At 31.7% G+C, this 14,221-nt stretch overlaps 1 protein-coding gene and 1 pseudogene across 7 annotated transcripts in view; both read left to right on the plus strand.

Moving 5' to 3' along the window:
* LOC126552720 (uncharacterized) overlaps positions 1-14,221 on the plus strand; it is a 42,093-nt gene that overhangs the window by 26,888 nt on the left and 984 nt on the right. For all 7 annotated transcript variants that reach the window (XM_050207498.1, XM_050207500.1, XM_050207499.1 and 4 more), the window contains 13 exons: positions 3,269-3,616; positions 3,675-3,815; positions 5,350-5,702; positions 7,972-8,075; positions 8,141-8,252; positions 8,330-8,409; positions 8,488-8,614; positions 8,710-8,902; positions 8,956-9,108; positions 9,178-9,389; positions 9,449-9,549; positions 9,631-9,834; positions 10,106-10,335. In XM_050207498.1, the coding sequence (XP_050063455.1) occupies positions 3,269-3,616; positions 3,675-3,815; positions 5,350-5,702; positions 7,972-8,075; positions 8,141-8,252; positions 8,330-8,409; positions 8,488-8,614; positions 8,710-8,902; positions 8,956-9,108; positions 9,178-9,389; positions 9,449-9,549; positions 9,631-9,834; positions 10,106-10,335 (2,358 nt within the window). The remainder of the gene's footprint in view (positions 1-3,268; positions 3,617-3,674; positions 3,816-5,349; positions 5,703-7,971; positions 8,076-8,140; positions 8,253-8,329; positions 8,410-8,487; positions 8,615-8,709; positions 8,903-8,955; positions 9,109-9,177; positions 9,390-9,448; positions 9,550-9,630; positions 9,835-10,105; positions 10,336-14,221) is intronic.
* LOC114130519 (uncharacterized) lies at positions 11,788-12,966 on the plus strand (annotated as a pseudogene).

The following is a 14,221-nucleotide window of genomic DNA, read 5'->3' on the forward strand; positions in this document are numbered from 1 at the left end:
CAATAACATTATTTTCTGGGACATAAGCTAAAGCCAATAATTTACGTGAACATAATGAAAATTCTGGATCTTCTGAATATTTTTCTAAAGTCCCAAACTTTGGATACGACGCTAAAAAGATTGACCCTAGTGAAAAAAACAACCCTTAACCTGTATTTCAGGGTAAACATGTACTACAGCATTCATGACGACCTTTTCAAAATCTAACATGAAAAGTTTTGGATTCAGATTAGATTTAATCGAATTTAATGCAACAAATATTCGGTGATATATATTTTCGGATTTATGGGGAAAAATAACGTAAACTAATGGTATCACGTTTGCATCTATAATGCTATGAATAGTGTAAAGTTGAGTAAATAATTTTGAAGTGCATGAAAATGTGCCATCGGAAAACCAATAATAACTATTCTGTAATAGTTCTAAAGTTTTTAACTTTGAAAACAATAAAATTCGTTTATTATCAACATTCTCCTCAAAACTATCGTATAATAAAAATGGTTCGCCACTTACATATTTTTTAATACTCATCTGGAATACTTAGATCAGATAATGTTGCTGGATAAGGTAGTGCTGAACTGATTTGTTTTCTTGTACGTTGTACTATACGTTTTAATTGGTTGATTGGTGGTAGTTGACTAGCAATATTAATAACAGTCTAAACAGTTAAAAAAAAAATTATAATATTACAATAATATTTTTTTAAAAAAATAAAATAAAATAATAAAATATAAAATAAATACATACTTTAGCTGTAACTACTCCAAGAACAACATGTGTAGTTAATTGTAAAGTTTTAGAAATTTCTTTTACTTCATTGACAAATTCTTTACGTTTAATTTTCGTTATATCTGGTACATGGGTATGATCAATGTATTTAACGACACTTTCAAATCACACCTCGTGTTCACACGAGGTTTTTGCGTCACGCAAAGACGGTGAACGAGCACGGTTGTGCTCAGTTCGACCGTTGGGAAAAGACGAACTATATTTTCGGACGCCGGGCTGGCCATCGATTGGCGAATTGTCACCGGACAATGGAGAGGGGAGCTTTTTCGGACACTTTATCTCCTTGCCTGACATTTTATCTCCACCACACCTGTGTAAAAATAGGTGGCCAAAACCCGTTCCGCGATCGAACATCCTCCCCGCCGTGAGAGTCATCTCACACAAGAACTGATTGGAAAACCAGAACGGATGTCCTTGATGACGTCTGATGTGGAGCCGCTCACAACAGGATTCATAATTTGACCCAGTTCGTGTCAGAGACTTACATTTTTTTTTTTTAATTTTAATGCGACCATTAACTTTAATAAATAATTATAAATAGATATGTACTCAAAATAGAGACAAAAAAGACAAAAAAATAATTTAATGAACATATGGTTCGTCATAGTAAAATGAATAATAATAATAATAATTTAATGACATAATATAATACATGGTATCACATAAAATAACATAAAACAAACATAGTATAATTTATTGTGTAACCCCGGACAGCCGTCTACCGTCAATATATATACATATAAGATAAATTATGTGTACATGACACAAAATAGCGAAGTGATAGAACAGTGGAGAACGCCCCGGGTGAGGCGGGACCCCGACCGGGAACACAATGCTGAGATTATGTTAGGTCTGGACCTTTGTAGGTAATTACTAATTGTACCAGTTTTACTACCGGGTGCGTGACTATATCAGCGCGCGTAAGCACCCTGGTGACTCGAACGTGACTATCTGCCCCAGGTAACAATTCAATCACGCGGCCGAGGCGGCACAACAGCGGGGGACTCTGATTGTCGATCACGATTACCATCTCATTCGCCTTCAGGTTGGGGACACCCTCAATCCACTTTGGCCTACTTTGTAAGGTGTTCAAGTACTCTGACAACCAACGTCGCCAAAAGGCGCGATGGCACTGGTCCATGGAACTCATGAGTTTCCACCGATCGAAAAGGGCGCTAGATGCCTAGGGACTTGATCGCGACGGCACGGCGAGTATCAGTTAGCCAATTAAGAAATGTCCCGGTGTCAGGCATTCCAGGTCGTGTGGATTGGTCGAGGCGGGCGTCAAAGGGCGTGAATTCAATATCGCTTCTATGTGGGTCAACACAGTAGTAGACTCCTCATACGTGAACACGTGTGTATCTATTACGCGGACCAATAGGCGTTTGGTAGACCGGACGGCCGCCTCCCACAAGTCCCCTAAGTGCGGCGCGCTCGGAGGGTTAAAATGCCAAACGCACATAGCACGACAATTAGCGATGGTACTCTGACCTACAGGGCTCAGAATTAATTCACGTAATTTTTTATCGGCGCCTACAAAGTTTGTGCCGCAATTCGAATACACATCGGCTGGTAACCCCCGGCTAGCGACAAAACGGTCGAAAGCAGCTAAAAAGGCGTCGGTAGATAGTTCCGTCACCACCTCTAAGTGCACCGCCTTGGTGGTAAAACAAATGAAAACAGCGATATAAATTTTATATATGCAAGACGCGCAATCGCGACTCTTTTAGTTGTAACGGGCCCGCATAATCGACGCCTACTTGATCGAACGGTCGTCGCTGTTGTACTCGTATACGTGCGTGCGGTAAATCGGCCATAAACGGGTGGGTCAGTTTCGCATCAAATCTCACACGTCATATGGTACAATTTATCAGAACACTATGTGGTCAACTGTGGCCAAAACTCGTTTCGTGATCGAACAGCCATGTTTAATGTTCTTTCATTATACATATACCAATAATTTTATTTTTTTAAAAGGGTAGATACAACATGGTATACTTGCTGAGTTGTTTTTTATACAATTGTTAATTTGATTGATAATTTAAAACAAGGATGGCTAACTTTTATGAACAATTGATCGACCTCTGAGTAATTTTTGATCGTTACGATGGATAAAAAAATTACTTAACAATCTAAAATATTTGAATATATTTATTATTTTATTATATATATATACATTTCTTTTTTTATATTATCGCGACCGATTTGTTGGCGCCCCTGGTGTAGAACACTCCAAAAGTGTTCAATACTAACTTCAGATATTCAATGCTTATAAAATCATACTTCCTATTACTAAAATAAACAATATTCATTGCATTGCATTTTTAAGGTCACCTTAAAAAAATAATGTCATTTTTTTTTTAGTACAGGAAACTCCTCTAATTTCTGAAAATCTTTACTGCTTTTCTCCACATGTATATATGATTTTATGATTTTTATTTTATAATTAGACTGCACTTTAAGTTTTATGTTCTTATAGGCTAATGACTATTCAACGCCAAATAATTTGGACGAAATAAAATTTAAGATGAATATGGTTTGTATGCAATGCCTATATTGGAAGGATGGTGCTTGGTCATCCAAAGGGTTGGAGATAGGTCATAATAGTTCTGTTGATGGAAATGTACAATGTTATGCTTATCATTTGTCTATGTTCAAAAGTTCAATTTTTGTGATACCTGACCTAATAAATCCATTTGATGAAATTCATTTATTTTCGACTATAGCAAATAATATGGTTTGCCTAATACTGGTGTCGATAATTTTTATCTTATATTTTGTCTTGCTGTATTGGTCCAGTGTTAATGACAAAAATGATATATTCAAGGTAAGGATATTTAATTGGTTATAAAATGTGTTTTGTAATACTCAAATTATCTTTTCAGAACCGTGTAATAATTCTTGACGACAACCATATGGGAGAAGATGAAGTATATTTAGTGACCGTATATACGGGACATTGGCTGGGTTCTGGAACTTCAGCTAATGTATGCATTGAATTGAATGGAACCATTTGTAAAAGTAGAGTGAGTGTTAACAATTGTTGAAAAATAACCAGCATCAAGTTATTTATTACTTTCATACAACTTCTTTTTCTTATTGTGTCCGGTGCTGGACTTATAAATATTAATTGCATTAAATTATTAATAAACATTAAAATATAAAAGTGCTAAATATTTTACTTCAGCCAGTAGGTGCTATTGATATAGCGTTTACATTGGCAATCACCAAATCGTTAATTGTGCATCCTGGCGTTGCAAGGGCACATTTGATTAGGTGTTCATCGGATTGCCTCTTGCCACATTCACAAGTGTCAGGTCCTTCATGGTATCCCCATTTAATCATGTTGTCTCTTGTCTTAAATACTCCGGCTCTTAGCCTATTTATTGTTTTCCATATGGGCCATGGTTGGTTTCCTCCTTAAGTCGTTCATCAGGAGGCACAGGTGTTTCAGCTCCTAGTTCTTCTCTCCATTTACGTAATCGGATCTGGTCGAGAGAGTCCTGAATCACATTTGTTTTAGTAATTAAACTTATTCTTGATTTAAATCTCCTTCGTGATTCGAAATAACCATTCATAGGATGCATTAGGTCGGTAGTTTGTTTTGTTCTTTTAATACATGTGGTTACGTATCTCCGTATTTCTGGCGGAGTAATCCCCGCTAATGGATAGATATTTTTTAATGGCGTCGCTTTGAGGCATCCAGTTATTAACCTACAAGTTTCATTCAGTGCCGTATCGACGTGTTTAACATGTTTCGACTGGTTCCACTCTAGGCAGGCGTCAATGGAAGAACATAGTGCCAGTTCTGTGGTTCGAATCATATTTTTCGTGGCACCCCACTATCAGCCTGCTAGTTTTACCTTAATAAATTATTCCTTGTTTCGACTTTCATTTTTGTTTTTCTACACTGCTCCTTAAACGTGAGATTTCTGTCCAATTTAACCCCTAGATAGACTGGCTGTTTTGAGTTTCACAGTGTTTTTCTAAGCCACTCAACTTTGAGCTCTCTTTTTGACTCATTATTTCGGAGGTAGAAGTAGCATATTTTTGTTTTATCCGGGTTTGGTGTTAATTGGTTTCTCGCATAATACATTATTAACTCTTGGAGAGTTTTTGTTAACATACGTTTGACTCTTGGAATGTTATGTCCTGTGCTGCTATGGCCAAGTCGCCTGCGTATAAAAAGTGCCTTGTTTCTTCTATGATGGGTTGGCCATTGGTGTATATATTAAATAGCATGGGCGCCTGTACGCTACTCTGTGGTAAGCTATTTCGCTGATTTCTCCATTTACTACATTTATTATTCAGCGTGACTATAAAGCGTCGATTGCGTGTCATTGAAGATATTATCAGTGGTGGTTTTGAGGGTGAGGCAAGTGCGGCGGCGCCTCACCTAAAATATTCTAGTAAATAATACTCTATTAACTATCATTTATTCCAAGTTCAGCTGTCTTATCACTTTTACAAATTGACTTAATTATAGACTATTTTGTTGGAAATAAATAGATTGCTTGATATATATATATATCCTTAATCTAATCAAAATTAAAATTTAAGCCTCATTGGCTCCATAGTTTGGATGATTACCCAACGATGCAGCGTTCCAATGACGACTGGTTCATTATTTTTACACCTCAGAGCCTAGGAGAACTTCAATCCATTCATATTTGGCATGACAATTATGGCACAAATCCTGATTGGTACTGTCAAGAAATCATAGTGACAGAGGTACGTAGTAATAAACTTTGGGTATTTGAAGTCGAACAATGGTTTTCAATTCGTGAACCTACGAAAAATATTGAACACACGGTTTATGCCTCAAATTCACAAAATAACTGGACAAAAAAAACTAAAAAATATGTTGAAATGGGAATACGAGAGAATCATTTGTGGGCAAGTGTGTTTATACGGTAAATATTGGTTTTCTTAAACAATAATAATACATGTGAGTTATACAATATAACATAAATAGTATACACTGAAACCATGGAGGTTTCTAACCAAAGTTTTGTGATTAGGCAGACCTTTCAAAATATTTGGAAATTCAATAAAGTTGTATATATATTATTAGTAGATTTCAATCCAAAAAGCAAGCTTAATTAATATATTTAGGGAATTTAAGTTTTCAAAAGAGCTAGTTAATCTTGTAGAGGATAGTATAAATAGAACAAAGGTTAAAATAAAACAAGCAAATATGGTGTCATAGTCAGTGAAAGTAGAGACAGGCTCGTGACAAGGGGATGTGCCCTCCCTAATACTATTTAACTTTGTGCTAGAAAAGATAGTAAGAGAAATCAATTAATGTGAAAGAGTTGAATTAGGTCGATAAAAAATTAATATCCTTGCGTATATGCGCAGATGATATATACAAAAATTAATAACACGTTAAATCAATTTTAGTTACCATAGGGGCAACTAGATTCTAAAAATTGGGTATTCTGACATTATTTAGGACACACAAACCATACCCCAAACACCATTACCAATTCCTACTTTTTTAACATAATTTTTCAATTGTTGGTATTTTCGAACTGCTGGGTTTTTTTGAATCTAGTTGTGCTTATGGAAATTACTTAAAAAAAAAGTAAGTCGTTATGTAACTTAGTTAAGAGTAATTTAACTTTAACTTTTTAACTCATCAGTGCCTAGCCTTGGCATTAAGTCACACAATATAGGTCCAAATATTTAAAACTTAAGTGAGCATACATTTTGGCAAATTGTGTTCATTTTGTTTTTTTTGCTAAATTTTTCTCATATGGTAATATACAATATACATGTACTGTTCATCCCAGTCCTATGTTCTAATTCATAATTATACTTTAAGAACAACGTTCACATGATCACATATGAAATCAATTCCTAATTCTCTAAGATATTTTTAAATGCATCAAAGTATGTAACTATCATGGATTAAAATCCAAGTAAATATGACCTTTAACTTTTATAATGTCATAATATCTAGCTCATAACTATGATACTTTTATTAAGGCTCTATCATTTATATGCTCATAAAACAAATTTTATGGAAATCACCAACTCCCTAATCAAGTCGTAACAGCATTGCCTCGAAACCACACTAACTAGCAACTGTGTGAAATTCAATTACTTCGGCAGCAGCGTTTAAAACTGTTAGCACAAGTTTATTTTTCAGCTACTTTTCTAATATCGACTTCTGCCTCTTATCTTGAACCCAATTCAAAACTCCCCGTTGGAGACAATAACTTATTATAACTTAAGGAGATAAAATAGTACTCGGTTAAACTCAGAAAGATCAGTTCATTTTTGACATAATGTGTTGTTGGACATCGTTGAAAAATCACTAGTTATAAATTTACAGTTGCAATTGTATCAAATCCTGTATCAAAGGTACTCAATCGATTCTTTATACATCTTCATGTTGTAACGTGCTGTACGATATAATTGGAGTAAATTTGTTTTTATATATTATTCATATATAATAATATATATTCTGTTATAACATACAAACTAACGCTAAATATTAAAGCATAGCAAGCCACACACTCAGAGTAACAACCACCATTTATACACTCGAATACTTAAATTATTATCATTAATTATAAGTATTACCAAATTCCCACTAATTTTTAACGGACGACGACTATCTAGCATTGGCCTGTCAGCTCATCTACTTCTGACTTTTTTTTCTATCAGGAAAACATCACCACCAACAGAACACTTATATTATATATAAAATTTTATTTTCGTCACTATAGAGTTAAGCACCATCTTTTAAACCTTTTCTAATCTATTACACATCTTGTGGTCAATCAATTTGGTCCTTAGTTAGAGGAAATGGATGATAAGTGATATATATTGTTATGTAAATTTATATCATAACAGAAAACTAAGAATATGACATAATTTAATTGATTTAAAATACTAGAAAATATACAGTATTACAAAAAATGAGATTTATACAACATACACAAATGGAAGAAAAGCAAAAAGACTCGATCTGTTTCTTTATGTCACAAACATTCAACACATTTAACAACTGATTCTTCACTCTTTATACTAAAGCACGCACGCTCACCATGAAATTATCTAACATTGTAAACTCAAACTATCACATATTTTATATTTTATACAAGTACCTATTTTAAATTAATAAATATGTTAATTAATGCCAATTTTACTTTTTACCTTTTTACACAACAGTCATCCGAGGTCTCCTATAACCAGATGCCAGAGGCTTAGTGTTATACTGTGTAGCATTTTATGTTTAATGTTATCCAGTATGATGTTCTACGAAAAAGTTCACAGTAATGATAGCAATAAAAACACACGTAATAAATATTGTTTGATAATGTTTTATCATCGTGTTTAGCAAACGAAGAAAACTTTCAAAAATTCGAATTGAAATTAAGAGAAATTATAATAGCTATACAAAGCGGTATAGTCCAGTACTTATTAACGTTTGGAGTGCATAAATGTTTTCGGTAAAAATGAACCATAAATAATTAATACATTGATTTTAACTAAAATATATTTTCATTTTTTCATTAAATATGTATAGAAAAGGTAGACTAGTTCAGTTAAATAAAATAAAGCACAACACAGGACGGCAAGAAACGCAAATGTCTGATAATGAACATCGTGCGTAGTATACTTGGATTATTTTCGTAAAATAAATAATTTTATTTCTCATTACATTTGTAATGTATGTTTATATAGAATCAACTTCGAAAAAAGCGTTCGTTTTTATCATTGAGCGTTTGGTTGAAAATAAATTATATTATCCAGTTCATACTGAAATGATAACGGAAATAAGTCAATGGAATTATTGGTTTATAATTGGATGGTAAGTATATATAAGATGATTTGTAATATTATTTAATAATATAATATTCATCGTGTGCATAATAATGTATTGTTTTAAAACAATATACATCTTAGGTCTTGTTGCATTATAGTTTATGTGATAACAGTGTTTTTCATAATTTTATACGGTTTAAAATTTGGTCGAGTAAAAAGTCTCTGTTGGCTTACATCGATAACAATTGGAATTCTTCAAGGAGTTGTGGTTTCGACACCGTTTAAGATCGTATTGATGAGTGCAGTCATTGCAACATATGATTCAAGAACAGTGGTATGTGTATTTGTCATTTTTACTGACGTTGTGTTAACTGAATTTTTTTCTAGGACCAATTTATGACGTTTAGATATTATTTGACATTACACAAGTACAGGAATAAAACGCAAACGCTTTTACAAGACGTAGAGTATGTGAGGGCGATTAGAAATTACCGAAGACGAAGATATTTCTACGAACCATTGACCAGAAAAACGGCGGAAGTAAGACGTGCTAAGTTTTTCCTTTAGATATCAGTAGTTATCATTAACCGATATTTTCACAACACTAAGATTTTAAGAGAGCGAAGAAACCTAATAGCTGATCGTAATAACGCAATTACGGACGGAGTCATTTGTATAGTTTTGATATTAACATCTTTGGGTTTTCTTCACAATCTGAAAGTGTTTAATAATAGAAATGATAAATATCGAACCAACCAAATGGTATCCGTATACTTGGAACGAGGGTTTACGTCAAACAATCGACGAATTAATTTGAACGAGTATAATTTTGTTATTTTATTTTTTGTAAATAGTTAATTGCGTATTATTCTTTTAACAGTTTAAAAAATGTCTTATTGCTTAAGTTATTAAAATCATTACATTCGTTGGAACTATACAATGGCGTTCCAATTTCCAACAACACAATGGATACAATAAAATGTAAGTATACGATAATATAATAGTTAATGTATAAATTAACGTTTGATTTTACAACCAATTTTGATTTTTATATATTCAAAGACGACAAAAGAGGGTGGTTTGGTCTATACAACAGTAGGCTGGTCGGCGGGGGCGTTAGATTCAGACAAAAACGGATAAATATGAACGGTGAGATTGACCACAGAAATTACGGCGCCGGTTGGACAGAATACAACGATAATGATATGCCAAACAATCCATGGACATATTCTAAACCGGCGAACCTTAGGAACTTCCTGTTTTATGGTATTCACTTAAGAATGAAATAAAATCACTTGTTAACTTAAAGATGAAATACAGAGGGGTTTTTTTTAACTATATTAATTAACGAATAATAACCTAATCTCGCATAAGAAAAGTTTTGAACTTATATAGGTTCACTTCAACTACAAAGTTAAATTTTATTATGTTTTCTTCTAAGATTAAAAAATTCACTCTGTGTATAGATAATAGGCGCGTTGCTGCAATGACTTTGTGATAAAAATAAGAGACTTAAACATGACATAAATAATTACAGAAAATCGGATGGCATCAGATGACGATTCAGGTTATGAATTGCATGTGACTGGAGGTTTAATTAATGGAAAATTGACTATCGACGAATACGCCAAACAAAAATGGTTGGATGCGAGGGTCAGACGATTTTACGTGAGATTTCAGATCTACACCCCTGATGTGGATTTGATAACCGTGATCGAAATACGCGTGTCGACTGGCTGTGGACTTACGTATACGATTATTACTGACGTTAGTGCATTTTACAATAGTTAAGCCGTTAAATGGACGTAGTACCCACATGTATTTTCTCCATTTTACTAACACGTACCATATCAAATTATATGTTAAGAAATTCTAATTATATATGTTTAGCTTTTATATTTGAGTGAAATGGCCTATTATCAAAGAAAGAATATTATCTGTGTACTTTCGATAGGTTTTAAAATTTAAAGCGAGTTACAATCATGTAAAATATTAATATTTACTTAAAACTTTAAATAGGTATGAAACTTTTGTACATGTTTCACATGGGAGATGTCTTTATTTAATTTTGAAGCTTTAATGTTGATGAAAAATATTAGTAATTTTATTTTTGTGGATTATGTAAGACACCTATAATTTAGCGTACTTGAAAACTAATTTATTCTATACTTGCTACAGACTATAAATTTAGCCGATTAGTTTTCCAAAGTCCCTACCACCGCCTTGTATAGCGAGCAGAACGGTTTTAGATACTTGACTGGTTCTTAATGTGGGTGAGTATAGGTCTGTTATTTCTGCTGTATTGGTTGTTGGATGGAGGATTCTTATAATTATACAGTAAGTTTTAATTTATTTTATTTAATATGTGTGAAATTTAGTACCAATCTGATAATGAATGAATATTGTTCTGAAGGTTTTTGAATTTTTATTTGAAATTTATTTATTTATTTATTTAATTAATTAATAAGTGCACATTTTGGGAATATTTCAAATTTTCAACTCTTTTAGTTCATGCATGCGCAATACAACTTAACTTTTTTTTTATATACCATTGATATGGGTAGATAATTTTTTTAAGACATTTTGACCTATTGACCATAGTCTTAAACCTTTTTTTTTTCGGGTTAAATCGACGACCGAGGGGAACCGCTTTCGCATAACTTCCTCTATCGCATTACTTCCTCTCCATAGTCTTAAACCTAAAATGGACCGAGTTACAGGCAAACAGATTTTTGAAAATTGAAAATAATTCAATTTTTCAAAAAACATGGTACACTTGTATTGAATGGATTTTTTTCATGAATAGATACTTGATATATTTTAATATATTGAATACATGATGCATACGTAACTCAATTGTTATGCAATTTAAAATGGTTAAATATTTTATTATTTGGGTTAATTTGATACAATTAAATAGAAGAATTAATTTAAAATAATACAGAACTAAAATTAAATTAACTAAAAGTATTATGACGTACCTGACATTATCTTTTTGTATCTATAAAAGTTACCTATTTATTCCCAATTTTAGCATTAGTATTTGGGTATTATTTGATATGATTATTAGATTATAATTATGTTATAATTAAATAATGATTATTATAATTACTTTACCTATTTTAATATTATAATAAGATATTGCTAATATTATTAAAAATTAACAAATGCATGATTTGCTCAGTCTTGTATGTTTAATATTGACGATCATAACTTATAATACATATTATTATAATTTTTAAGTTTTCAAAAAATACTGTGAACATTATGCTTGACATCGAATGTTCTTTTTATAATATAAAAATGTTAAATAATAATAAAAAAGTTGATATAATTTTAATTTACGGTGAGTGTAATCAACATAACATCCTCATGAAGCTGCAAGAATTTATGCAAATCAATATCCCGAAAGATATCATCCACCGCATAATTATTTTTAAGATTAGTTAATAATTTACGAACGCATGGGGCATTTTCGACTAGAGATATTCAGAGACAACAGCGACTTAATATCAAATCATATGGTCCAAATGATGATGATAAAGAAAATGAAGAAGTCGCGTACATTCAATTGAATCTTCGCTCATCTTTGAGACATGTTGCTAGAGAATTCGGCATTTCAAAAACAAAGGTACACATCATATTCAAAAAATACAAGTTGCATCCCTATAGGGCTGATTTAATACAGCATTTACATCAAGGCGATGCCGAACGTAGATTAATATTTATTACTAGAATAACAACGAAAATTGATAACGACCCTCTATTTTTAAATTATATTTGAGGACAGATGAATCAAAATTTACCAATAACGGTATTTTAAATAAACAAAATAACCGTTATTGGTCAATTGGAAATTCACATTGGGCAGTTGAAACAAATTATCAAACAGTATGGGGCACAAATGTGTGGTACGGATTAGATAATTTAATAAATAATTAATTTAATAGGTCCATATTTTTATGACAGTACTCCTAAAGGAAGACGTTATTCAGATTTTCTTATTTCGTTACCAATTATGTTAGAAGAAGTACATTTATTTGTTCGTAAAAATATATTTTTTCAACAGGACGATTAACCAGCGCATAACGCTATAATTGTTAAGCAAAAATTAAACGAGATGTTTAGAAATAGATGGATGGGAAATTAAGGTTTGGTGGAATGGCCCCCACGATCACTTGATTTGGCACCATTAGAGTTTTTTAAGAGGCCATTTAAAAACAGTTTTTTTATGCAGATCCATCAGTAAGCTTACAAAATATAAAGAATAAAATCACGGTAGCTTGCAATCAAATAATAAAAGAACACATTTTGGCAGCTACACACAGAGAAGTAACTCGATGATTAAATAAATGTTTAGAAAATAACGGGGGCAATTTTGAACATTTTATAAGATAAATAAATTAACTTAAATAAAAATTAGATACCTAATAAAAAGTTATTTATTTTTTGTTTCATTATTATGTATGTAAGTACCATGATTTCATGTATTTTTTTTTTCATGTATCTATTCATAAAAAAATCTATTCAATACAAGTGTACCATAGTTTTTGAAATATTGAATTATTTTCAATTTTCAAAAATCTGTTTGCCTATAACTCGGTCAATTTTAGGTTTAGGACTATGGTCAATAGATCAAAATGTCTTAAAGAAATGATCTAAACATATCTGATGTCAACAATAATGGTTGCTATTAAAAAAAAAAGTTAAGTTGTATTGCGCATGCGCAAACCAAGAGTTAAAAATTTTAAATTTTCTAAAATGTACACTTTGATACCACCTATCTACCACAGCAAACCATTTTCCAATCTAAGGCCATCGAGCTGAGATACTTAGTGGTACATATAAAACGGGACATACTGTATATAAATTTGAATCCAATTATAGGTATCATTTTATACGAAACACGATTCTGAATGGAGATGATTTGTCAGTCTAACTCCTAGACTGTAGGATATAATATATAATATGCATATAGGTATATATATATATTATATTTTAAACTGGGTGGTGAAAAAGGAGATTTATGTCTTAATGACCTAAATACCCCAAAATTAAATCATGTTCAGTCTGTACAGAAAATGCCAATTTATACAACTGGTGTATATTTTAAGCTTCTACGACTTATGAATTTTAACTATTACAAAAAAAAAAATTAAAATTATTTGATAGTTAATCGTTATTTTACGAGTGAATTTTAAAGTTCATAAACATTTTTGAATTGGCCAATATTTAAGTTCTTTTATAATTATTGTAAGCCAAACTTATGGAAAATCTTGTAACTCTTCTTAGCTATTTATACAAAAAATTTTTTATACATTTGAACTAAAAAATTACTTGCAAATTTTCGTGATTTTGACTTACTTCGAAAAAACTGAACTTTAAACGCTTATAACAATAAGAATAACACTTGAGAAACCTTAAATTCAATTTTCAAGTGTTTTTAGGCACCTAAAATTTTTCATTAAGGTTTGAAAAAAAATACTCAGAAAAATCAAAAATTACAGTTATCTATAAATAACTCAAATAAGCCAAATTATTTTGAAATTAATTTAATCGTATATAGATAACGCTTATAAAAACATTTGGTGAAAATGTCAAGTGTTTACAGTAGTTTTTGAGTTATAACTACTAAAAAATAAAAAAATCGATT

The sequence above is a fragment of the Aphis gossypii genome, chromosome X (assembly GCF_020184175.1).
Source record: "Aphis gossypii isolate Hap1 chromosome X, ASM2018417v2, whole genome shotgun sequence".
In the NCBI taxonomy this organism is placed as follows: Eukaryota; Metazoa; Arthropoda; class Insecta; order Hemiptera; family Aphididae; genus Aphis; species Aphis gossypii.